Raw genomic sequence first — 27572 nt, 5'->3', positions numbered from 1 at the left:
TAAGGGAAGATGCCATCAAACTTGTATGTCTTCTGCAGCTGAAGTTCAACTTTTTGAATGTTTGACATCAAGGGATGCAAAATAATGTAAAAGGTGAGGTGTATTTTGATGGTCTCCCCCCTTTGCAACTGTGCTAATACATTTTGAATTGCTGTCAATATTCGTTTTAGCCTGAATGTGCTATAACATCCAGCAGAGGGCTAGCTGTGCACATTAAATAAACCATTCTGGAGAGAATGGAAAGATTAGACGAGTTGTACTAAGGCCAAAGCATTCCATACTGACCTTTGGTGCAGAAAACAAGCCTGATAGGATTTTTTTTCACTTGGGTGGAAAACTAAGACTTTGGAAACCAATCTGTTTCTGTAAATATCTGTAATACTGATTTTTTAAATTTCTTCTGTAATAGTGTATTTGTAGTAGCAATAACATCCTGGAGAATAGTGACATACCAACTAACTAAAGTTTTTAAATATAGTATGTTTTACTGTTTTCAATTATGGAAATTTAGCCAAAATTGGTATAACCATTGCCCCTCACTTTAATCTAGGGTTTTGAGAAGTTATCAAAGCAATGGAGTATATTAGAATATATTTAACTTTGGCAGAAATGGGCCAGTTTGCCAATAACTGATTTGTACTCTTGACATTCACAATGATTGAATCATAGAGTCGTAGAGTCATGCAGCACGGAAATGGGCCCTACAGCCCAATTTGTCCATGTAACCAAGTCACCTGTATCCCTCTAAACCTTTTCTATCCATGTATCTGTCAGAATGTTTTTTAAATATTGTTATTGTCCCTGCCTCAACCACTTCCTCTGGCAACTTGTTCCATATACACACCACCCTCTGTATGAAGAGGTTGCACTAATTTTTGATTCCTTTTCCCTGGGTAAAAAGGCTTTGTGCATTCACCCTGCTTATGCCCCTCATGATTTTATAGGCCTCTATATAGTCACCCCTCAATCTCCTATGCTCCAAGGAATAAAGTCCTAGCCTGCCCAACCTCTCCCTATAACTCATGCCCTCAAGTCTTGGCGATATTCTCGTAAATCTTCTTGCACCCTTTCCAGCATAGTGACATCTTTTCTATAACAGGATAACCAAGGGTGTCCATAATACTCTAGGTGCAGCCTCACCAACGTCTTGTACAACTGCAACATCCCAACTCCTATACTCAATACTCTGATGGAGGCCAGCATGCCGAACATCGCCTTCACCACCCTGTCGACTTGTGATGCCACTTTCAAAGAACTATGTATAACACTCCCCAGCACCCTACTGTTCACTTTACAAGTCCTACCTTGGTTCACAGCTCACACTTAACTAAATTGAAAGCCATTTGACATTCCTCGATCCACTTGCCTAGCTAACCAGGATCCCCCTGTAATTTTTGATAACCACCTTCACTGTCTACATTGCTGTCCATTTTAGTGTCATCTGCAAAATTACTAACTGTGCCTTGTATAGTCTCATCCCATGGTTCAGTAAATCAGAAGCAAGTCAACAGTCCAGATGAAGGGTCTCGACCCGAAACATCGAAGGTCCATTTCCCTCCACAGTGCTTCCTGATCGGCAGAGTTCCTTCAGCATCTTGTTTGGAACTGGAGGATGAAGTTTAGTTTTGGAGAGTCCTTTGGTTAGCAAATCTAATTACTCAATGCTTTCAGTTCAAAAATAATTGCAGCATGATGAAACAGCATTTTGTGTACTTTTATCTGCTTTTAAAAGTTCTATTTAAAATTTCCTGTTATTCTTGGATTGGTAAAATGAAATTTACAGGGTATTGAAAATTTATTACTGCTTATTAGTTGTGCCTGCCATTGAAATAAACTGTCCAGTTTTTTTTAATTATTCCAAAATAAACTTTATTTATCCAAAAAAAACAAACCGTATACAACAATAAAACAGTGCAAACCTTTACATTCATGTACGGATCAATCATTAATGTTACCTTTTTTCATATATATATATATATATATATATATATATATATATATATGTGTGTGTGTGTATATATATGTAAATAAAATAAATAAAATAAAAAAACAGCACTGATGCCACTCGTGTGGCTCCCTGGGGTGCTACCCCAATCCCATATTTACAATATTTAAGGGGCTTCCTCGTCTGACCCCGCCCCTCCCTCTCCAGTGGCAGAAGAACCTTAAACTGTAGTCCTTCCCCACCAAGCCCTTGCATTGGCTGCACCCAGCTTCAGTGCGTCCCTCAGCATGTACTCCTGCAGCCTGGAATGTGCCAGTCAACAGCATTTCCCTATGGATATCTTGTAGTGTTGGGAGACCAACAAGTTTCGGGCAGATCAAAGGCCGTCTTTCATCGAGTTGATGACCTTCCAGCAGCAGTTAATGTCCGTCTCTGTGTGTGTCCCTGGGAATAGCCCATAGATCAGAGAATCCTCTTGCACAGCTGCTGGGGATGAAACGTGACAAGGACCCTTGCATCTTTCGCCACACCCTCCTCGCAAACCCACAGCCCACGAAGAGGTGGGCGACTGTCTCATCCCTAGCGCAGTCCTCCCGGGGCAGCGTGCAATGGGAGTGATGTTTTGACCATGCAGGAAGGATCTGACTGGGAGGGCCCCTCTCACCGTCGGCCAAGTGAGGTCTTGATGCTTGTTGGTGAGTTCTAGCGATGATGGTCTGGACAGTCTGCTCGGGGAACCACCCTACAGTATCCATCGAGTCCTTCTCCTGCAGTGTTTGCAGGATGTTCCGTGCTGACCACTACCTGATGGACTTGTGGTCAAAGGTATTGGTCTGGAAGAACTTTTTTACGAAGGACAGGTAGTGCGGCAACATCCAGCTGACTGGGACGTTGCGCAGCAACGGGGCCAGGCCCATCCTTCGCAACACTGGGGACAAGTAGAACCTCGGCACGTAGTGACACTTGGTGCCCACGTACTTTGGTTCCACACACAGCCTGATGCAGCCACGGACGAAGGTGGTCATCAGGATGAGGGCGACACTGGGGACACTTTTGCCCCCGTTGTCCAGGGACTTGTGCATGGCGACCCATTGGACCCGCTCCGTCTTGGATCCCCAGATGAACCGGAAGACGGCACGGGTGATTTCCAAGCCGGAGGAGCAAGGAACAGGCCACACCTGCGCCAAGTACAGCAGCCCTGAGAGTCCCTCACACCTGATGACCAAGTTCTTCCCAGTTATCAATAGGGAGTGCCGTTCCCACAGTCCCAGTTTCTGCTTCACCTTCCCAATCTGCTCCCGTCTATTTTTGTTGCATGCCCCAGCTCCTCTGAACCAGATCCCCGGCACTTTCAGATAGTCAGGCCTGATGGTGAAGGGGACGTTGGGCCAGTTGCCGACGAGCATGGCCTCGCTCTTCGCGCGGTTGACTCTGGCCCCTATGCCAACTCAAACTGGTCACAGATGCTGATCAATCTGTGGACTGACCTTGGGTCCGAGCAGAAGACGGCAACGTTGTCCATGTACAGGGAGGTTTTCACCTGGGTGACCTCACTCCCTGGCAACATCCCCCCTCTGATGCTCTCGTCCTTCCTGATGGATTCAGCAAAGGGTTCCATGCAGCACACGAACAAGACAGTGGAGAGAGGGCAGCCCTGCCTGACTCCAGACTTGATGGAGAAGCTGTTTGTTTCCCACCCATTGATTTGGACTGTGCTACAGATGTCTGTGTAGAGCAGTTGGATCCAATTCCTGATTCCCTCCCCAAAGCCCATTTTGGAGAGCATGTCCAATGTGTACGTGTGTGATATCCTGTCGAAGGGCTTCTCCTGGTCCAAGCTGACCAGGCAGGTGTTCACCCCTCTGTCCTGCACATAGGCGATGGTATCCCTGAGAGCACAAGGCTGTCAAAGATATTCCTGCCAGGCACAGCACAGGTTTGGTCCGGGTGGATCACCTATCCCAGAGCAGACTTGACCCTGTTGGCGATGGCCTTGGACAGGATCTTATAATCCACATTCAACAGTGAAATAGGTCTCCAATTTCTGATGTCTGCCCTCTCCCCTTTCTGCTTGTAGATGAAGGTAATGATGCCCTTCCTCATGGATTCTGACATGCCGCCAGACAGAAGCATAGCGTTGCACACTTCCAACAGGTCCAGGCCCATCCAGTCCTACAGAGCCGAGTACAACTCCGCCAGTAAGCCATTGCTTTGGGAGTTTTATTCGAATCAAGGGAACAGATGGAGCCAGTCAGCTCCTCCAGGGTCAGTGGTTGGTCCAGACTCTCCTGCTTGCTGTCATCTAAGACATCTGTGATAGAGGACAGGAAGTTCTGGGAGGCTGTGCTGTCTGTGGCCTTTTTGTCATACAGACTGGCATAGAAGGATCTCCAGATCCTTAATATGTCTGTCTGCGAGGATGTTACTGAGTTATCCTCTTCCTTAAGGCTGTGAATCACAGAGCTTCCCCCACCCCCCCACCCCCATGCACCTTTTGGAAAAAAAAACGTGAGCACGTCTCATCCTGCTCCATGGAGCGAACCCTGGATCGGAAGATAATCATGGAGGACTCGGAGGCTTGGAGCTGGCTTGCCGACTCTTTGCCTCTCAGAGTTCCTCCCTCACATCCACCCACCTCGACTGCAGGAGGAGGAGTTGCTGCAGGTCTGTCTGGAGTTGACACAGTTCCCTCTGACTCCGTCTTGCTTTCTGGACCCCTCTGCGGATGAAGAGCCTCTTGATGTTCTCCTTTGTCGCTTCCCACCAGTGCACTGGGGAGTCAAAGAGGAGTTTCACGGTTCTCCAACCTACGTAATCCCTCTTTAGTTCCTCGATGCCCTCTGGGGTCAGCAGCTTGATGTTCAGCCTCCACGTCCCCCTACCTGCCTTCTGGTCCTCCTGTACGTGACAGGAGGCCTGAAGGAGACAGTGGTCAGAGAAGAACACCGGCATAACGTCAGTGGATCTGACTGTGATTGGCTCCAACATGAAGAGGAAGTCGATCTGGGACCAGGCTGAGCCGTCCGAACTCGACCAGGTGTGTTGCGGCTGTGCTCTGCCTGCAGGGGTGCTGAAGGCATTGCACAACTTGGCATCCTTTACCGTTTCCATCAGGAGTCTGGATGTGCTGTCCAGTCTGCTGTCGGCACTGCTGGATTGTCCAGCCGCATCAATGATGCAGTTGAAGTCACTGGCTGGGACGTCGCCAGCAGCGGTGGGAGCTGCTAGAGGACAGCCAGCTGCCTGCTCCACGGGCGAGGCGTACACATTAATTAACTGGAGCGGAGTGTTCCAGTACATCACATCTGCCACGAGGAGCCGCTCCCCCCACTACCTCTCTGACCTTGGTGATTGAGAAGTTGCCCCGCCCCCCCTCGCATCAGAATCCCCAGGCTGGAAGCACGACAATCATTGCCCCCCCCCCGACCATCCGTGGGACCACTATCGCGACCACCTCTGATGTTTGTGGAGGTGCAGCAGCCCGCACTCTCGCAAGAAAGTCACGTCTGCCTTTACCTTGGCGAGTAACTGCAAGGCATTAACACATCGCACAGTGCTCTTCACACTGTGCATGTTTAGCAATGCCAGTTTTATCTCCATGTCTCTTTTGGAGTCCATTTTCATTTGTCCTGGGCCCTCATACCCACAGCTTTGGTGAATGCCTCACCGATTCTGGGCTCAGATATTGGGAGTGGTCTCCCCCAGGTTGTGGTGAGGCTGGTGATGTCGCGGGGGGGGGTGGGGGTTAGAATCCGTATGTGCCCCTGTTCCTTTCACTGGTGGTCCAGTTTCTTTCCTCTCCTGGTGCTGGGTTGCATTGGATGTGGTGCTGCTCCCAGTCTTCCAGAGCTGGGGGGTGATGGTCTCTGTGCTGCTCCCGGTCTCCTGGAGCTGGGGGGGGCGACAGGCTCTGCACTGCTCCCGGTCTCCTGGGTGATTGCATTGTCATCCTTTTCATCCACGTGTCACAAAAATTTGAGGGATTGCGGGAGATGGTTTACTCAGGCTTAAATCAACACACTTGTGACTGCAGGTGGCATACAAATTCTAACCACATCTAGTGTGTGCTTTTAGAATATTACAGGTAATGAGATATGAGCAACCATATTTCTGCCAGTACAGGAAGTCCCCGGATTACAAACGAGTTCCGTTTTTGAGTCTGTTCGTAAGTCGAATTTGTTTATAAGTCGGAACAGTTACAGTTCAGATAGAAAAGAAAACGATTAAAGGTTAACACTTACTCTCGTTCCAACGGCATGGCGTTGTTCTCCCTCGGGCTGACGAACTGCTTAAAATGTGCAGTGTTTTGAGCGTCACGCAAAGTAGTCCGCCTGTTCATTAATACGAACCATTGTGTGTAACTCTTTTTAAATCATAGGCTTTACGGAGGTCGGTTCATAAGTCAGGCATTCGTAACCCAGGGACTTCCTGTATAAAGAGCATATCTACCCAATGTAATTTCAAAAAAAAACCTTTTCCAATTGTATTCCCAAATAGGAATTGACTTATTTAAATATCAGTTGTGATAACAATGCTAAGCCAATTTGTGAAGCTGTTCCTTGTTGTGTTGAGACCTCTGTCTTATTCACCACAAGGATTACCTCTTGTTATGGTTGATAGTTTGAATGTTTCATTCATGCCTTATTGTTTATACCATTTGGATTCATTTGGGAAGGAGAAGAAGCAAAATGTGCAAGGTTTAAAATGTGAATTTATTTATGTAAAAATAATTGTGGTGCATCATGTGATGAAGAATGTGCGCATTCTCACATGTTTCATGAAAGACTGAACAATTATTTTGCATTTTCAATTTATAATTGTTCAGAAACCAACAACACCTTTTATAATGGAAATCTTAAAATTAAAATAACCAGCTTGGACAGCCTCTCCTTTTAGCCATAATTCTTGAGGTCTGGCAATGCACTTGTATATCTCCCTGCACACCTTGTTCTATTACCTTATTCCTGGTATTGTGATATAAGCTTTCCATCTTGTTCTTTGTTGGGAATAGTCTCGACTGAAGTAATGGGCCTTTATGAAATATCTTAATAATTTGGGAAGGTACATGCTCTTAATCAGAGTTAGATATCTGAAGCAGCCCATTGGGTTCATGTCTAGGCCTTTTAAAAAAAATGCTATATAAATCAGTTAGTTACAAAGTTAAATGTAAGTTATGGCTCTTTTGTTGCTCATCCAGTTAACTTTTTAAATGTGGTGAAGATTTTTGCCTTACAGCTGTTTCAAGTAATGAGTTCTAGAACCCCACAACTCTGAGTGAAAATATTTTTCCTTCAACTATTCTCTAATCCTTCTACCATTTAATTCAAATGTATGTTCCCTGATTATCAATCTCTGCCAAGAAAAATACATCTTTCTTCATTCTATCTAGGCCTTTTTTTTTTACCTCGGTTTAATCTGCTGTTGGCCTCTTCTGTTCCTAAGAGAACAACCCCAATCTAGACCATCTCTCCTCCGTAACTGTAATTCTCCAGGCCTGTAAAAATCCTTGTAAATCTCCCTCACTTAAGTACAGTTACATTCTTCCTGCAACATGGTGGTTAGAACTGTATGCCGCTCTCTAGTTATGGCCTAACCAGTGTTTTATACAGTTCTAAAAGGAACTCCCTGTTTTTGTATTCCCAGCCCTAAGTCATTCAAAGCAAAGTCCTGCTCCCTTCAAGGATCTGTAGATACATAATCCAGATCTCCAGATTGTTTGATCCAGGTTTCTGCATTTGTGGGTAAGGGTTTGATTTGGCACTTGTGTATTGGGTGACCACACTGTCCATGTCCTATTTGGATCCTATTTAGACTGCTCAAATGTTTTGAGGTCAGTGAGACCCAGTGAGCCTGGCCTTTGGTCTTTTGAATGAGCTTATTTCAAACAGTGCCATTATGTCAACTGAGATGTTGTAAATCCTATATATTATAGTGGGTATTGACTTACCAGGAGATTGGGGAAAATTGTGGGCATTCTAATAGAACCACCTAGATATGCTGCTGTATGTTTTCATATTGATAGTCTTTCAAAAATGTATCTAAGTAAGGGAAATCCTTTTAGTTAGAAAACCATCATAGCTGTGCTGCAGCTCTGTACTACTTTCATTTTTGGTTGTTTTGTTCGTACATTCAAAGAATTGCCATGGGTTTTGTAGTAGACATTGTTAAATGTTCAATCAAGTCCTTCAGTGATGAAGTTGTTATCTTTGCAAAGTCCCATGGTACAAAAGAAAGCATGAATAATATTTTGTCCACAGAGGCTAAGAACTTGATTTGAAGCTTCATGTTCCTCAGCGCTGTTATGATAATGTTTGCAAGAATGTAGTTATTAAATGTTGACATTTATCAGCCTGTAATGTGTGATTAGGTTCTCGGGGGATAGAAGAATACCTAGTGGACCTCTTGTGTGCTGACACTTGTTGCACAGTTTTCTGTTGATCTTTGAAGAAAAATGTCATCAACTTTTATTTTTCATTTGCTTTGCATCTCCAACAGTAGATACAGAATTCTTGGCTATTTGTTTCAGGATATTATGAAAGGGTATCCTGCATTTACAACAATTTTCACAACTTTTTCAGGACATTGCAAAGTATTATAGCCATGAATTTGAGTCATTATTGTATTATAGGAAAAGTAATCATATTTTGACCAAAGACTAGAAATTGGTCAGGACATCAGGGATGGTTACTATACACTTCATAATGGAGGTATGGGATCATCTATGCCAACCTGGGAGAGCAATTGGGGCCTTGGTATAATCTCGCAACTGAAAGGCTACACTCCTAACAGTGCAACACTCCTTTTGATCCCACAATCTGAACTACAACCTTTTTGTCCTGGGCACAACTGATACCAACTCAGCAATACCTGACAACGGGAAAAACATTTTCACCAGTAGTATACAGCAGAATGGAAGTTAAATGTGTTAAAGCAACAGATACGGAGTTGGTTATATAATAAGCTAATGCGGCTGGTTATGACCACATGGTAAGATCCAGAGCTGCTTAAGATACTCCTGGAAAGGTGCTCCATAGGTACAAACTTCAACTCTGAATGGACATCAAACGTGGCGCAGTTTCCTAATATCTTGAGGTATAGTTTTTGCTTTTCAGAGGTGTCTAGGAAGATAGTAATATTTTTCACCTACTTGGAGCTGTCCATATTCCAGGCATGATTTATTGTACAGTAAATCCAATATCTGGTTGTTTAGAAATCCTGATGTTTTGGCATCTGGCTCTGAGTTATCTGCAAAACTGCTCAGTGCGTAGGTTGGGTGTCCAGCCGGAGCTGAGACTGGAGTGTGGGTCAGCGTCAGGAGTACTTGTATTTTTCAGTTTATCAAATAAGCTGAAACATACAAATAAGCTTATTTGATAAACTGAAACATAAAGCTGAAACTCACTGTTCCATGCTCCCTTTAGACATCCGGTTTACTAGAAAAATTTATAATACTCTGAACTTTTCAAAAAAAAAAGTGAAATTAAAGTGATTGCAAAAGAAATCTACTAGTCTGGTACCACAAGTCCTGAGGGTGCTTGGTTATTGGAGCTTTATGGTACTACCCCAGGTTCAAAACCCATCTGTTGGACACATGACTTGCACTCGGACTATAATTTCTGCCTACTGTTCTTGGAATTCTGTTGCTTGGAATTAAGATCTCAATAGGCACAGCATTGTTACTGGTTGTGTAGCTTAAAGGGTAGGGTGGGCAGCGGGGGAGATGTGAATGATGCATGGATTGAGCTTGCCTTGTTCATGGTGATTTATTGGGGCAGAAAGTGCCGAGCTATCTTCACCGATGTCTCAGTTTCCAACTTCAGCGTTAGCCAAAGCAGATAATTGGATCTTCTGCCTGGCTCTGGCAATTGTATTGTTCTGATCCCAATCTTCCACAGACTTGTCAGCCCTTGGGAACTTGCTCCTGGGAGAAGAGCTAATAGTTAATTACTTTTATTGTTAATGACTTAATTTTGTTTTTAGTGCGAATATGTTTTTTTTAAATTTAGGCTTGTCCTATGTGTAATTGTAAATAACATAAGAAATAAGAGCAGGAGTAGGTCATCTGGCCCGTTGAACCTGCTCCTCCGTTCAATGAGATTGTGGCTGATCTGGCCGTGGACTCAGATCCACCCACCTGCCTTTTGCCCATAACCCTAATTCCCCTAATGTGCAAAAATCTGTGTGTTAAATATATTTACTGAGGTAGCCTCTCCTGCTTCCCTGGGCAGGGAATTCCACAGATTCACTGCTCTCTGTGAAAAGCAGTTCCTCCTCATCTCCGTCCTAAATCTATTCCCCTGAATCTTGAGGCTGTGCCCCCTAGTTCTAGTCTCACCTATCAGTGGAAACAACCTTCCTGCCTCTGTCTTACCTATCCCTTTCATAATTTTGTTTCTCCATGAGCCTCTCTCATTCTTCTGAATTCCAGCGAGAACAGTCCAAGGTGACTCAATCTCTCCTCATAGGCTAACCCCCTCATCTCTGGAATCAACCTGGTGAACCTCCTCTGCACTGCCTCCAAAGCCAGTATATCCTTCCTTAAGGAGGATTCCTCAAGTAAGGAGGATAACATTGACAAATGTTCAGTGACAGCAACTGACAGCCATTGCTGCAGGATTTTGTGAATGCATCATTCGGTCTCTGCTGAGACCACATTTCTTATGTGGGCCATTTTGCTGTGCTGGGTCTACAATGGAATAAGGAATGGCATGAGCAGGTGTCAGAAGTAACTCAACCTTACAAAAGTGATGTGCCTTGAATTTTGCCAAATACCAGTGTATTGTTCCTGTCCAATATCTGTGGAAGAATCCTTAGTTATATTGCACTTACACATGTTGGAACAGTTGAAACAGTGTTGCCCAAATGTGAAAGTGAGGATATCCTCTTAAACTCTTATTTGCATTTGTTGTGAACTTGAAGGCATTAGACAAAAAACATTGAAGTAGTGACCTTAAGATTAAATTTTTATTTGTTAATTTTTTTCCGAATAATAGTTTTGCAAGATGTTTTGGAGCATGTTTTGGTATCTTTATTGTATCAATTAAGTACTTGGGGCATGAAGGGAAACATCAATTTAAAAATGTTAATTTTGCAGATGTTAGACTTCTGAAAAGATGTTATGATTCCAGAATGCTGGAAGAGTTCTGTTGATTGTATGTGGTTTTAATAAAACTTGTAATCTTCTGTTTTGTTTTGCGAAAGTGTCTATCCAAATGAAGGGCTCCAGGGAAAGCATTTATTAAGGACACTTATTATTTTTTCGTGACATGTTACAGTGCTATTTCATATAAAATGCTAAGTTCTGTGCCATTATATTAGGTAGTTGACTTGAGCTGAAGGTATCATTCTAAAGTTTTTTCAACTTTACTATGAGAGTTTATGAAAATTTAATGGATCATGATTTCCATTGAAATAATGACTAGAAGAATGTTGTGGGAATGTACTTTAAAATGGTGCATTTGCTTCCATTATTAATTATAATTGACACGAAGGTTGGTGGTGTTGTGGATAGTGTAGGTTAAAACAGGACATTGATAAGGATGCAGAGCTGGGCTGAGAAGTAGCAGATGAAGTTCAGCCGGGAAAAGTGTGAAGTGATATGCTCTGGAAGATCGAATTTGAAGGCAGAATACAAGTTTAATAGTAGTACTCTTAACAGTGTGGAGGAACAGAGGGATCTGGGGGTCCACATCCATAGATCCCTCAAGGTTGCCGCACAGGTTATTAGGGTTATTAAAGAAGGCATATGGTGTGTTGGCCTTCATTAGTCGGGATATTGAGTTCAAGAGCCGCAAAGTAATGTTGCAGCTCTTTAAAAAAAAAACTCTGGTTAGTCCATACTTGGAGTATTGTTCAGTTCTGGGTTGCCTCATTATAGGAAGGATGTGAAAGCTATAGAGGGGGCAGAGAAGATTTACCAGGATGCTGTCTGGATTGGAGAGCATATCTTATGAGGATAGGTTGAGAGAGCTGCTGCATTTCTTTTTGGAGCGAAGGAGGATGAGAGATGACTTGATAGAAGTGTACAAGATGATAAGAGGCGTGGATCAAGTGGACAGTCAGAGACTTCTTCCTAGGGCAAAAAAGGCTCCCACGAGGGGGCATAATTTTCGGGTGATTGGAGGAAGGTATCGGGGGGATGTCAGAGGTAAGTTTTTTTAATACAGTGGTGGGTGCGTGGAATGCACTGCTGGCAGAGGTGGTGGAGGCAGATACATTAGGGACATTTAAAAGACTCTTAGGCACATGAATGATAGAAAAATGGAGGGCTATGTGGGAAGGAAGGGTTAGATAGATCTTAGAGCAGGATAAAATGTTGGCAGAACATCATGGGCTGAAGGGCCTGTACTGTGCTGTAATGTTCCATGTATGTTCAATAAAACTGGGCAATTCTTGGGAGTTTTTTGGTGTTACATGTGATGTATTTGAAAAGCCTTAAATTTAGTGTACAGTGAGAGCAGGTTGCTACCAATATATCCAGAAGAGTTCTGCTTAATACTGCTGGACTTCAGCCTAAAAGTTCTGGAATCTTTGGATAACTTTATCCGGTCTGACTTTTCGCTCAATGGCATCTTTCAATTGCGAATAATAGCAAAGCATGAATATTTAAAAGAATCTTGGCCTACCTTCCAAATAATATCACCAGAAGTATCTTTAAGTTGGATAGATGGTCGCCTTCCTGTTTTATACTCTGTCATGCATGATTCACCTTTTCCTTCAATTGGGGACGGTTTGGTTATCATTTCAATGTTTGGTTATCATTTCAATCTTGGATATTAAACTGGGATCCTCAAGGCTCTTGAATGAGTTTAATTCTGAACAAGATGATGATCAGTATCATTAAAAATTGAAAACTGCAGGTGCTGGAAATACTCAGCTGTTTGGGCTGGATTTGTGGAGAAGAACACAAGAAAAAGTAGCAGGAGTTGGCTACCCAATTGCTCAAGCCTGCCCTGCCATTCAATGTGATAATGGCTGATGTACACCAGCCCTGAACAACTCCTTTGCACCAGGTCTCGATCGCTGTCAGTCCCCTGATAGTTAAATTTATCTACCTTCACTTTAAATACCAATGACATAGCCTCCACAACACTCGGTATAATAATTCCAGAAATCGCTACTCTCTAAAACGAAATTTCCACATACATCACCTGCCCCTTATCTTGAAACTGTCCCCTTGTTCTAAACTCTCCCATTAATGAGAACAAGTTGCCATCCAGCCTTTCATGCTTCATATGTCTCGTATATGGATAATGTATGCATCCATAAAATCACCCCTTCAATGAAAATAGACCCAACCTGTTTAGCCTCTTTTGATAGAATAATCCAATCATTTTGAGAATCAGTCTGTTGAAACTCCTTTTGGGCTACCTCCAGTGCTAAATTATTCTGAGTATTTCCCAGCACTTCATTCTTGCATCTGAATTGTGATCTTGCACATAGGCTGCACACCTAATCCCTATTTGAGATCAAAACCCTTGCTTTGAAATGTTCTCATTTTACAGCAGCATTGGTGGAGTGCTGTACTGTTGGCAGAGTTGTCCTTCAATTATTTGCATTTATAGAGCATCTGAAAAATGTCCCAAGATGCTGATGAATATTATCAAACAAAAAATTATCAGTGTGTTATAAATAATTAGCTGATGACTAAAGATGGTCAAAGAAAAGCAACAACATAATAGAGGAGCAGCATTCGATACCAAGATTTTTTTGTGAGGATTTCCAGAGATCAGAGCTGAAGCACCTGAAATAAAGCTGTCCAATAATAGAGCAATAAAAATCAAGGTGAGATGTTAAACTGAAGTCCCATGTTCGCGCTGGGTCATCATAAAAATATTTATCAATGCTGCTCAAGGTACAGTGAGTTGTTCCATAATCCTTACCCATTTTTACTTCGATTTCCTGGTAATGTTTCCTTAATTCTGCATTTTCTTTTTGTTTTCCATGATGATTTAGAATTCCATCACCAGAGCACGAGAGTTAATTTTTTGAGACTCAGTTCCAAGTTGCTTGAGAACTGTTTTAGCAATAATAAAAAAGCTGATCAGTATTATTTAATGTGAGGGTAAGTAAATTTGAGTGGGCAGAAGCACACAGGATGATGTTTTTTTAATGATGTCTATTAATATTTTTCCAGTAAAATGTATGAGGAAAAACCAGAAAGAGAATTAATGGTGTTTTCATTTTGAATTCTAAAATAGTCTCAGTGATTAACATTGAGTGCTTTAGGAATCATTTACTGAGTTCAGTAAGATTAGCAAGACACTGCCTAATATGAGGAACACAAGACTTGAAAAATTGAATACTGTTTGGGGGAAAAGTACAAAAAATGAATACAGATATTGAGAAATGCATAAAAAGATTGGGGCAAGGTAGATACTTACTGTTTTCAGTTGTCAGGGCAAGAATGAGGGGCCATGGTGCAAAGTTAAATCTAAAAGATTTAAATCACAGTGATGAGGGAGTTGAGTTGAGCACTTTCAATCCATGGTGCTAATTGAGGTGGAAAAAGTTTAGGTTGGGTACATGGCTGAAGGAAAACTTGTATGAAAAGAAATGATCCAAATATCTTTTTCATTGACTAGATAAATGTCAGGTTTTGAAATGGTTGGACAAAATAGTTTCTCGACTGCAAGTCCCATGCATTTTGCATAAATGCACAGCCTAATTTTTCTGCAAGGATTTACTTCCTTTCAGCAAAATGGAGTTGGTGCCAAGTGGTCATTTTCATTGGAATATCTGAACATTATGCTATTTGGTTGCAAGTCGAGCTTTCATCCTGTCATCATCACATGCTTGGGTGTGTTCCACATAAGATAGGAGCAGAGCATATTTGATGAAATTTCATAAATATGGAGACCAAGTCATGAATGAGCTGCTTGCTTAAGATGAGGGTTGTTGTACTGAAAAAATGTTTGCTTTTCCCCAGGATTGTTTGGGTAGGTATCCTGATGTTAGATAATCGTATCAATAGTTGCAAGGGCTCCCCTTTAGCAGATGAAACCAAAGCTGAAAGGGGAAGTGTTGTTTTCCATCAGTAATACCCATAATCACAAAATTGTTCCTGGCGTAGATCTGAAATGATACTGTGAAAGATTTACTTGGATCAGTCATACAGACTAGAGCTGTCCAAATGTTTGGGCATTATGGGCTATTTTCAGGTGAAGGCAGAAGATTACTAGTTGAGGTTGTTGTACTTGAGGATGCACAGCAGCAACACACCATGTACAAGGTACTGGTAAGATCACCAATGCTATCTCTGTAAAATATTCCATATTCACTGGAAGTGAACCAGTGTTGGTGTCCTTTTGCAAGCCAACATCCCCAGCGTTGAGGCCTTAGTTACACTGGGCTCTGAGCAAGCCACATTGTTTGCACACCTGACATCCAGCTCCCAAAATAGACGCCATTCAAAGCAGAGGTTTCCAGGTGGACAGATAAAAAGATTCAAGATAGACTTAAAGCCTCTTTGAAAAATGGATGATCCCTATTGACTCCTGGGAATCTTGGACCTTGACCACTCAAAGTGATGAACATGCATTTGGGATGATACCAAGAACCTGGAGTCCCTGCCACATTGGTTAAAGAGTCTCCAGTTCTCACATTGGCCTCATCTGTCACATCAGAACCCACAGAATCAGAATGGAGCAGGGTCATCCTCAATTCTGAGGGAACTCTTTAAAAAGTCCAGTAGTGTGAAATGCAATGCTTGTCAATTACTTAATTGTACTTCCATGTATGAGCCCCACAAGAAAGAGAGCAGATCTTAATCAAAGGGTATGTATGGCCTGCTTCAGTGTTACTTAAGAGCCTTCACCCTATCTGGGCCACTATCAGAGACTCTACATATATTCCCCTGTAGGTATGTTCCTTTTAATCTTTGCATTGAATCAGGCAGCTTGGAAACGCCACTGAAAAATTCCACCAAGTCTTTACTGACTCGGTGTATCTATACTAATCCCATATTCCATCATTCAGCCCTTGGCCTTCTATGCCATAGAATCTCCAGTACTCATTTGAATACTTAAATCTGTGAGAGTTTCTGTCTCCAATGTCCCTTCAGGTAGTGCATTATGGATTTCAACCTCAGGATGAAAAAAATATTTTCTGAAATCCCCACTGCATCCACTATCCCATAACAAACCTATGCCTGTTGATTAAAGATGATTCAGCTAAGGAGAAAAGTTTCTCACTAACTACCTTATCTATGCCCCTCTTTTTCTATTTACCACAATCAGATCCCCCTTCCCCCATAGCCTTTTCCAAAGAAAACAAACCCAGTCTCATGGTTGAAACACTCTATCCCAGGCAAAAACCTGGTGAATCTCCTTTGAACCCTCTCTAGTGTGTGGTGTTGAGAACTACACAGAGTACCCTGACTGTGGTCAAATTAACATTTTCTATAGTTGTAACATTACCTCTCTCCTCTTGCCTTCTCTACACCAGCTAATGAAGGAAAGTATCCAATATGACTTAAGCATCTTATCTCTTTTTGCTGCTGCCTTCAGGGATCCTAGGATATGTGCACCAAGGTATCTCTTCCTTGGTACTTCCTGGGGTCCTGCCATTCATTGTGTGTATTTGTAGTCTTTTTAGTCCTCCCAAAATGTAACACCTCACATTTTTCAGGACTAAATCCCACCTGCCATTTCTCTGCCCACTTTAGCAATTGATCAATATCATTCTGTAGCCAAGGACAATCCTCACTGTCAAAACCATCAATCTTCATGTCATTTGTGAACTAACATACTACCTTCTAAATGCACATCCAGATTACTAATGTGTACATCAAACATCAGGAGTCCCAGCATCAATCCCTGCAGTACATCACTGGTCACAAGTTTCCAATTGCATAAACAGTCCTCAACCATCAGCCCCAGACTCCTTTGACTAAAGCAGCTTCAGATCCAATTGCGCTGGACCCCATGGGTTCTTGCCTTTTGGACCATTCTTCCACGTTGGTCCTTTTCAAAAGCCTCAGTGAAGTCCATGTATTTACTGACTCCCCTTCCTGAACATCCCTCAACGTTAACTTCAGGATCCCCACCAGATTCCTCCCACCACAATGTGTGAGATCAAAGAGGAAATTTGAACACGCATGATGCTCTGAGCTTCAGAATATCAGAACTACGATTCCTGAGGGTAGAAGTTTGGCTGCTGATGATTATAGTTTTGTTTTTTATCAATGTTTATTGAATATTACCACAGTGTTTGTTTACTGAATCGATTAATATTTATACAACTTCTATGAAATTTAATTTGTTCCTTAATCATTTGGCTCCCAATATTGCCAGATCATAAGCCCTGTAATATATTCATGGCTAAGATGTGCATTTCAACAAGAATGATCTTGTGTAAATGAATAAGTTGTATACATAAAAAAAAGCTCATCCTAGTTTCTAATGTGGTTAGTGAAAAATAATATTGGAGCTGTTGAATCATTGCATTTTAGTAGTTAAAATTTTAATTTGCTGTTCCAAAATAAAGTTCCGTAATCTTGGAGTAACCCAAGAAAGAGTTGTATGTTTGAACTGCTGATAACAAGAAGTTCCAAGGTACTGAGCTGACAAGAGGATGTTGCACATGATATTATGCTATTAATATTTTGTGATATTTTGTTATTAACACATTTAAAGTTAACCATTGCTGCCATGCACAATGGAGAAATTTAACTATTGCACCAAGTACTGCACAAAATTTTAGACCAAGGAATGTAAAATTGAAGTTTAAAGCATGTGCAAAATTGCAAAATACAAAAAAATATTGCTGGCCCAGTCCCTATGTTTCACATTAAGTAGTTAAAAGCTTAAAACTGAAGCTTAATTTTTTTTACTATCCGAAGTGCACGCACAAAGTAGTTTAAGCAAAATACTTTTAAAAGTAACTTGCCTCCTTTGCCCTGCAAATCTTTGCCTCTTAGCCTACATAATTAATGAGATCTTGGATCCTGTGCCAAGTCTGGCCGGTTGTGAGAGGAGGTAAAGGATAGCTCTGAACAGTGGAAGAATGAAGACTATGGTGTTCCACAGGGATCAGTGTTGAAATTGTTATTAACAATTTATATTTTAAAAAAATTAGCGATTTGGAATCAAAACAATTTCTAAATCTATAAATTATACCAAAATATTTGTTGGTCGGGGTATCTGCAGAACAGATAATGAGGGCAACTGCAACAGATTTCAGGAGGATATTAATAACTTGCAGAATGGGCAAATAATTGGCAAGCAAAGCTTGCTGCAGATAAGTGTCAGGATCCATGTTTTGGTAAGAAGAATAGGGAGTCACTTGGAAGCTGGGATTTGAGTTTTAACAATTAAAAGTGGTTGGTTGTGATTGGAATAAAAATGTAATAGCTTAATGTTGCCGAAAATGTATGTGGTATTCTTGCTTCTCCGTTCTCCTTATGCTGGAAATGGTTAAATAGGTAGCCAGTTAAGCTAAGGCATCTTATTGTAGTAGACGGTGATTTCACTGCCTCGCCTTCCTCAATCTCGCCTCTTCTAATCACTTTTTGGCCTGGGGTATCAAAATGTGCAGCACAGTGGGAGCAAGCACAAGTGAGTTCAAAGCCCACCATTGGCAGATATGGAATTTAAATTCACTTAACTGGATTTTTTTTTTAAAGCTAACACAAACTGCTGGATTACTATAAAGACTTGGTTCTCCAATGTCCTTGGAGGAAATGTGCTGTCTCTGCTTCGACTAGCTTGTATGTGTCTCCACAACCGCAGCAACGTGGTTGGCTCTAAACTTCAGCAAAGTTTAAGAAAAAAAAGGTAAAACTAGTCAAGTCACTTGGTGTTGATTGAGGTGTTGAAATTGGTCAATTCTGGCCAGATAAACTTTGCCAAGTCCTCCTCACTAACATCTAGGGATAGATATCTAAATTGGGAGAGCTGTCCCACAGACTAGGCAAGCAACAGTGTGATAGTTTCTGGAAGGTATGGTTATGTCAGCCCTCTCCCCCTACAATCTCGTTATGTCCAATCCTTTGGGCAGAGCAGATCCATTGGGGGAGGGGGCAGAGGGATGCATTTCCAAGTTGCTGAAGACAGAAAACTAAGTGGGAATGGGGGGAGTCATGAGGATACAAAGAGATTGTGGACAAGTTGAGTGAAAAGGCAACAACATGGGAAGTGGGGTGCAGTGAAAAATGTGACATTCACCTTTGTAGAAAAAAGAAATACTGTGTATCTTTTTAAATTATGAGAAATTGGGAAGCATTGCCATTCAGAGGGATTGCAGACAAGTCACTGAAAGGTAAAATACTGGTGCTGCAGGCAGTTAGAGGCAAATGGTATTTTGGCCCCAGAGAGGATTTCAATACTGGTAAAGGTGTTTTTCTACAATTACATGGAGGCTTGTTTAGCCTACATTTGGAATATGGTGTAAAATTTTGGTCTCCTTAGCAAGAAGAGGATATGCAGAACAGAGGTAATGCAGTCAAGATTTTCCCAGACTGGCTCCAGGGATAGCAGATCTGTAATACAAGGAGGATTGAAGAACACAGGTCTTGTCTATTTAGTCTCAAAATGAGAAGTGACCTAACTGAAATGTGCAAACTTCTTAGAGGACTTGATGGAAAAGCATGTGGAAGATGTTTTCTGTCATTGAAGAGTCAATTTAGGACTGAAATAAGGAGACATTCCTTCACTGAAGGTGATGAGTCTTTGGAATTCTCTATCCCAAAGGGCTGTGGAGGCTTGGTCATTACTTTTAATCAAAACTGGGATTTTTCAGTATTGGTTTATTATTGTTACTTGTACCAAGGTACAGTGAAAGACTTGTCTCTCATACAGTTCGTACAGATCAATTCATTACACAAAGCATTGAGGTAGTACAGGGTAAAAACAATAACAGAATACAGAGTAAAGTGTCACAGCTACAGGGAAGTGCATTGCAGCTTGACAATAAGGTGCAAGATCATAACAAGACAGACTGTGAGGTCAAGAGTCCATCTCATCGTACTAGGGAACTGTTCAATAGTCTTATCACCATGGGATTGAAGCTGTCCTTGAGTTTGGTGGTATATCCCCTCAGGCTCCTGTATCTTCTGCATGATGGGAGAGGAGAGAAGAGAGAATGACCCGGGTGGGTGGGATCTTTGATTATGCTGGCTGCTTCACCAAAGCAGTGAGAGGTAGGGATAGACTCCACAGAGGGGAGGCTGATTTCCATGATGTGCTGGGCTGTGTCCACAACTCTCTGCAGTTTCTTGCGATCGCAGGCAGAACAGTTGCCATATCAAGCCGTGATGCATCCAGATAGGATGCTTTCTATGGTGCATCGATTAAAAATTGGTGAGTGTCAAAGGGGATATGCCAAATTTCTTTAGCCTCCTGAGGAAGTAGAGGCGCTGGTGAGTTTTATTGGCTGTGGCATCCACGTGGTTGGAGCAGGACAGGCTGTTGGTGATGTTCACTCCTAGGAACTTGAAGCTCTCAACCCTCTTGACCTCAGCACCATTGATCTAGACGGGTGCATGTATACTGCCCCCTTTCCTGAAGTCAATGACCAGCTCTTTTGTTTTGCTGACATTCAGGGAAAGTTGTTGTCATGACACCATGTCACTAAGCTCTCTATCTCCTTCCTGTACTGTGACTCATCGTTATTTGAGATACGGCCCACTACGGTGGTATCATCTGCAAACTTGCAGATGGAGTTGGAGCAGAATCTGGCCATGGAGTCACGAGTATATAGGGAGTAGAGTAGGAGGCTGAGAACACAGCCTTGTGGGGCACCAGTGTTGAGAATAATTGTGCTGGATGTGTTGCTGCCTATCCTCACTGATTGCGGTCTGTTGGTCAGAAAGTCAAGGATCCAGTTGCAGAGGGAAGTGTTGAGTCCCAGGTCTCTGAGTTTGGTGATGAGCTTGCTTGGAATTATAGTATTGAAGGCAGAGCTGTAGTCAATAGTCTAACGTAGGTGTCTTTACTATCCAAATGCCCCGAAGATGAGTGTAGGGCCAGGGAGATGGTGTCCACTGTAGACCTGTTTCAGCAGTAGGCGAATTGCGGTGAGTTGAGGTTGTCTGGGAGGCTGGAGTTGATGCGTGCCATGACCAGTCTGTCGAAGCACTTCATGATGGTGGATGTCAGAACCACTGATCGGTAGTCATTAAGGCGATATTGGAGGAATTCAGTAATACAGGAGTATGGTAAGAAAATATGTGCAGGGAGAGATCAGGAATGACATTTTAAATGGCAGGCCTGTCTTGAGGGAACAAATAGACTACTCCTGATCCTACTTTTTATGGTCTGTGAATACTGGCTGGATATCAGTCTTGAGAGCTGTCAAATTTACTCCAGCCCTCATGAAATCTTCTGATTAATACCCACAGTCCTCCTTTAACTAGTGAACAATACTTGGAAGCAGGACTGGATATAGTTTTAGTTATGGTTGCAGATAGCTCCCAGCGGGTGTGCTGAAGATTTGCCTTCTGGTTCCAGATGCATCTCCAGTTATGTTTGTTTCAATGCAGTTGCAGCATTGACATCTAGATGATTTGAATATGAACTGTGAACCTCTGGTTGGAAAAGTCAATGACTGTTGATTGTGCACTCATTTTAATGGGCATCTGAAATGAATGCTGTAACAATATAGGCGTTTTGAAATCTATCAATTCAGTTGTCAAGTCCTATGCCTGGAAACAAAGCCCACTAGTGGAGACTGCTACAACTGCTACTATCATGGCACATTTGGTCAGATGAAGTATTTTTTTATTTTTGAGCTTGATCTTGTAATATTGTAAATGATTTAAGAGTTTTATATTCTTTCAGATCATTCTATTGCTTGATTTGCTTTGTTATATGAAATCTTGACTGTAACAGGGGAAGCAGCAGCATTCAATGACTTGATCACACATAGAAGTAGTTCATGACAGGAATTTTGAGTTTGTGTGCAGTGTATATAATTTGTATTACAGATACGTGCAGAAGGGACCCCTGTATTATAGCCATTTGGGTTACGGAAATTCACCCTTGCAGATTTCGCAAATCACTTCCCAAAAATATGAGATAACAGAATAAAATTTGCTCTTACAGAATTTATTGGGCTGGGGAAAAGTAAATACTATTTTTCTTAGCTTTCTTGACACGTGTAGACGACAGGGCTTTGTGTGACTGAAAAATCACAAGATGGATTGTTTTCTGGGAGTGACCACCCCCAGCCCCTGGCATTACTTGGTGGGGGGGGGGGGGGGGTGGTGTCATCTGTATGGTGAACTTTGTGAGTGTGATATTGTAACATATCACAAACTTTTATAATTTTGACGATCTCAAGTAGGCTTTACACAATTTGTGCAGTATGTGAATATAAAATCTTAGAGCCTTGAGCTTGTACTATTGAACATTTTGTTGGAAAGTTTATCAAATCATTACTAAGTTTAGGGACGGTTAAGATGGTCAGATTTGTGGTCTGTAATCAAAAACGTTTCGAAAAATTTCCTTTTTGTTTGCATCCAATATTTTGTGTGACTGTCATTTTCATAATGACAAGTGTTTTTTTTAAACATATCAAATGGAACAGAACTGGCTGAAGTTGTAAAATGACTGTTGATGACGCAGGCTTGGCATATGACTGTCCTTGTTTCAGAGCATCTATGATTTGATGACATGAATGTCTTTGGCTTTATCAGCACATGTCAGGTGGTGTGTAATCTGTGTTATTTTCTTTTACTTTCCATGTCATGTCTAGTACAGCTGCAAAGGTATAAAACAATACATACTTAGATTAAAATGACTGACAAAGCTAATTTTGTGTTTCTTTAAAAAAAATCTTAAGATGACATCAATGACATTAAAGCTACGATTCCAGACACTTTTGAAAGCTGCCGATCAATATAATCCAAATACTGGGATGATTAGGCTGTGAACATTTAAGCATGTACTGAGTACAAGGGAGCAGATGATTAACAAAATGTTGACATTTGTTACCTCCCTCTTGTGAATTTGGTATCAAATGTTGAAAAAAACACTAAATATTATATTACCTAAATGACTATTCAGGTATAAGCGCAGGTTAATTTGCACCAGTTTGCTGATTTGTATCACAGCCAAACAGTTTTCTGAAATGAGGGAACTATAGGAGGCAAGAACAAATGTTGAGTATGTAACTGCATGTTTTGTTAATGGGGATAGAATGATGATTACATACATAATGCTGATTTTGAGATTCAATGCCTGAAGAAGGAAAGAAAGACTGGGAAAGATGCAATGAAATTTAGTACACCATGTACAATGGTTTATGTATTCATTTCTTGCTGTCAGGCCTTGTTCCTGTGGGACAAAAGGTGATTAAATATGCTAATAATTGAGTGCAATCTTGCTGCTGCTTTGTTCAAAACTGTTTTAAATGATTTGTCAGGGGGTTATTCTGTGCACACACAAATTGAATAAAATGTTTGGAACAGATTAAAGGGTCAGAGTGCTGCTTTCAATTCAAAATGTTATGTGATTGTCATCCTGAGGATCTCTGCAAGGCATTTCATTTGACAGCTGTAACAGTTTTCAAGACATAAGTCAGGGACACGGCCATGAGTCCCTAGTCTTTTTGATGGACAGTTTTACTCAGCATCTGAAGGCATGGATTTACTGCAGAAGTGCACAATAAATGCATCCATTAATGCAAGAGCAAGATGATCTCTTCTGGAATCAAGCAGTGGGTACAGCGGCACAGGTTAAGTTCTTGCTACTAAATAGCGATCTAATTAGCCCCTCTTTGTTTTTATAGGCTTCTGAACTTTTTTATTTTTATTCAATTCTCTTCTGAATGTTTCTGTTAAATCTACTATCGGCATTCTTTAAGATATTCCATTCTGGATCACAGCTCACCATTTCTTTAAATGTTTTGTTATATCTACTAGTTAGTGGCCTACTGCTATTAACATTTGTGTTTTTGGAAACCGTTCTGTTTATTTACCACATCAAATCTTTCGTGTTTTTTTTAACTGACTTGACAGCAACATCCCCAACTTCATTATGCTTGTGACTGAAGTTCACCGTGAATAGTACCATTCAGTGCTCAGATTTGAGTATAGTACTTTAGCTAAGACCTACCACTATTTTGGAAAAAGTTTAGCCTAACTTGCTTTGGCATTCCTGGTCTCTATTAATAAAGCCAATGTAAACCTTGTTTTATTAACAGCTTTCTTAATATGTTGTATTGTTGCAACTTTAAAAAAAAATCATATTGCTGCTCATTCTATCAATCAAAATATGTTACTATTTTGTATTAACTTGTATTAGTCCACGTATTTAGGAAATTAGTTACTGTCCTCCACATTATTCTTGAAAAGGTTGAAATTTTATACGTCTGTTTCATTAAAATGCATCAAGAAGTTGTTTTAGTACTGACAGCTGTAGTGCACTACTTATAAGTAATGTTATATTTTAAAGTGCTACTATGACCCATGCAAATAAAATTCATTTTTCAGGAAGCTAGAATGATTTAAAGCCGTAAGTTTGTGGTGAACCAATGTTTGTACTTCACGCTCTTTCTTTTAAATGTGTTTGAGGGCAATTCTTTTATGCCTTCTGTTATTACCACTGTCAAAATAGCATGCATTTGCTTGTTTTCTCTGGTGTTTTTGCCAGTCTGTATTTGTACCATTAGTTGTTCAGTGTGTTAATTAACTCTGTACAAGTATCTCACAGGTCCACCTCTTAGCTTTACAAAAAATTTGAGAATGTTTTAAAAGTTTTATCAATGTTCTATCCATGTACTTTGAAATTTTAACCAGATCCTTTTGGAAGGATGACTTGTACACAAGTGACTAAAATTAAAATTGGTTACATAGGAGTAAAATATCAGGAATAAAAACAGAAAATGCTGGCTATAACTCAACAAGTCAGGCTGGTGACAATTACCTCTGTTCTCTCCATTCCTCCTGCTCTGAAAAGTAAATGCTTGTTTTCTCACTATTCCAATTTGATGAAGGGTCATAGAAGTGTTGTCTCTCTTTCTCTCTCTACAGCTGATGCCTGGCCTGAGTATCCCTAGCACTTGTTTTTAATTTCAAAATTCCAGAATCAATTTTTGCTTTTCAAACACAAATTTAAGAGGTGGTGAATAAAGGCAAATACTAATGTATCTGCAGCTTGCATTCCTTGCAATGGATTACTTTTGTCACATCAACCTTGATTATTGCACTTGGCTTGCCTTCCATCTGCCACTTCCTGCATATAGTTTATCTCTAACTACTTTGCCTGAGCTGTTTCTGATACCTGTGATCTTTCATTTGCTCAACTACCCTGCCCACACACACACACACACACACACACAAGCTCCTTCCTTTGATTCCAGACATGTGTATTTACCTCATCCTTTTATTGATGGTAGTCTCTTCAAATAATTGCGTCCCATACTTTGGAATTCCAACCATAACTCCTTATTCTTTTTGTCCTTAAGCTATTGACTGTTGAACCTCATCTATCTTGGTTCAGCATCTGTTTTCCTTTGTGGAGCATTCTGGGTCTTTTTTCCCCACGAATACAAATGCACAAATATGGGTTAGTATGCGTCAGACCATTATTTCAATTTTTTTTGTACTATGAAGAAGTTGCATATGCTTGTAGGCTATCTCTTGGACAAGCAAGGCATTTTTGTCTCAACCTATTTGGATAATTGTATGGCATTCTAAAATATAGCAGTGTTTGGGATCTTGGGTGCTTTGCTTCAGTGTTGTTAATCATTGTGTTACTACTTTCTTTTTATACACTTCATATATAAACAGGTAATTATTTCTGTTTGTAGGGATGTGCGTGCACATAATAAAAGTAGTGCATCACTTTTAATTGCAGAAAGCCAAGAATAAACTCACAGCTGGTTGCACAACAAGTAGCACAGCAGTATGCAACGCCTCCACCTCCAAAGAAAGAGAAGAAGGAAAAGGTTGAAAAAGATAAGCCTGACAAAGAAAAAGAAGTAAGCTCAAATGCAAGCAAAAAGAACAGCAACAAAAAAATAAAGTAAGTGGAGTTTTTTAAACATTTTTTTCTTGTAAATTCTAATATTTTTATTTTAACGATCTTTCCCATAATTTAGTAAGAGAGGATCTCGCTGTTAGTTCCAAATTTATTGTTGAAGAGTTGTTAACAACATTAAACTCAATCATATAATTAAAAATAACTTTATAGTTACTGTGTTAATTTTATAATTGGACAATGCAGCTTTCTCCAGAAAATGGTGATGTTCTTAAATAAGAACTCAGACATACAAAATGTATGAAGGCTGTATAGGTGCTCTGCATTCATCAAGTTAATGGCTAAACATTTACACCAATTCCACTTTCCCACTCTATTCCTTTCTTCCTTGGTTGCCTGAATGCATTATGCATTAACAAAAAACTATTAATCTTCTTGAATAAAGCCATTGACTTGTCATCCACAGCCTTCAGAGGTGGAGAGTTTCAAAGATCTGTAATCTTCTGAGTAGAAATACTTTCTCACTGTAGTTCTATAATGACTGATTCTTTGTACTAAGCTTACAAGTCCATGTCCCTCCAGGGGATAAAATTTCTCACCATCTCCTGAAACCATCTAAAGAATTTTGTTTCAATGAGATTCAAGTTTGGGAATTAAAAGATGGAGAAAATGAGTACATTCTATTCGATCTGTTGGCATGCAATTGCTTGCTGTCTTATTCCAGGAAATAATCTAGGAATATTTGTTGTATAACTCAAAACCTAGTACATCCTTACCAAGGTAAGAATTTTAAAACACTCACCAAAGTCTTGTATAATTGCTGTATATGGTTTCCTTATTTTATATTCTAACTGCCTTACAATCAATAAAGGTGAAGGTACCATTTGGCTTCCTAATTGCTTGCTGTGTCTTTGTGTAAACGTTTTGTACAAGACTATTAAATACCCCTGAATGTCAATGTTTATTAGTCTGTTGCAATTTATTTGAAAATGTATTGTTTCTGCATCCTTCCCATCAAATTAGGCAATATGATCCTTCTCCAAATGATATTCCATTTATGCCACATTACTTATCACTTAAACTCCTCGAGTCCCTTGCAGTTTCTGTCCCCACAGTTGTACTTGATGGCAAATGTTTGGTCTTCGTTTTATTCTGGCCAGTGGCTGAGCTTATAGTATGCCTGCAGCTAACCATTTATGTGACGTGTTATCAGCATTATCCTTTTATAATATTCTTTGCCAGAATGACATTCAATTTTGTAGTAAATGCTCATGCACTCACCTTGGACATAATTGCCAAATCAACCAGGATCTCACACAAATTGGAAATTAATTGCAAGCATTTTGAAGATTTTTTTGTATAAATTTACTGAACAGAATGAATTTTGATTAGATTAACATTACCAGCAGGGTGTATGCTTAAAAATTAAGATTGCAATTGTAAAATAAAAAAATCCATTTTAGATGCATTTACTGATGTTTATTCAAAGTTTTCATATTTGAGTCACAATGCTTTTAGTAGAATTGCATAGCTTATATCTGGTGAAACTCCATCACTAGTATGACTTTACTTTCAGGCCGAAGATGGAACTTGAAAAGGGACCCCCGAGTGAAATCAACAGTATACAATCTGGGAAAGCCACAACAAAATCTGACAGTTTACACACTTCAAGGTAACATTCTAATTTCCTGCAAAATATAGTTGCA

General features: G+C 40.7%; 1 protein-coding gene across 1 annotated transcript in view; it reads left to right on the top strand.

Moving 5' to 3' along the window:
* Positions 1 to 27572, top strand: part of LOC127571409 (RING1 and YY1-binding protein-like) — a 95991-nt gene that overhangs the window by 53728 nt on the left and 14691 nt on the right. Inside the window, exons 3-4 of the mRNA XM_052017736.1 lie at positions 25744 to 25911; positions 27443 to 27538. Coding sequence (XP_051873696.1) covers positions 25744 to 25911; positions 27443 to 27538 — 264 coding nt within the window. The remainder of the gene's footprint in view (positions 1 to 25743; positions 25912 to 27442; positions 27539 to 27572) is intronic.

Source organism: Pristis pectinata, chromosome 6, assembly GCF_009764475.1.
Source record: "Pristis pectinata isolate sPriPec2 chromosome 6, sPriPec2.1.pri, whole genome shotgun sequence".
Classification (NCBI taxonomy): domain Eukaryota; kingdom Metazoa; phylum Chordata; class Chondrichthyes; order Rhinopristiformes; family Pristidae; genus Pristis; species Pristis pectinata.
This window is presented reverse-complemented; position numbering and strand designations above follow the sequence as displayed.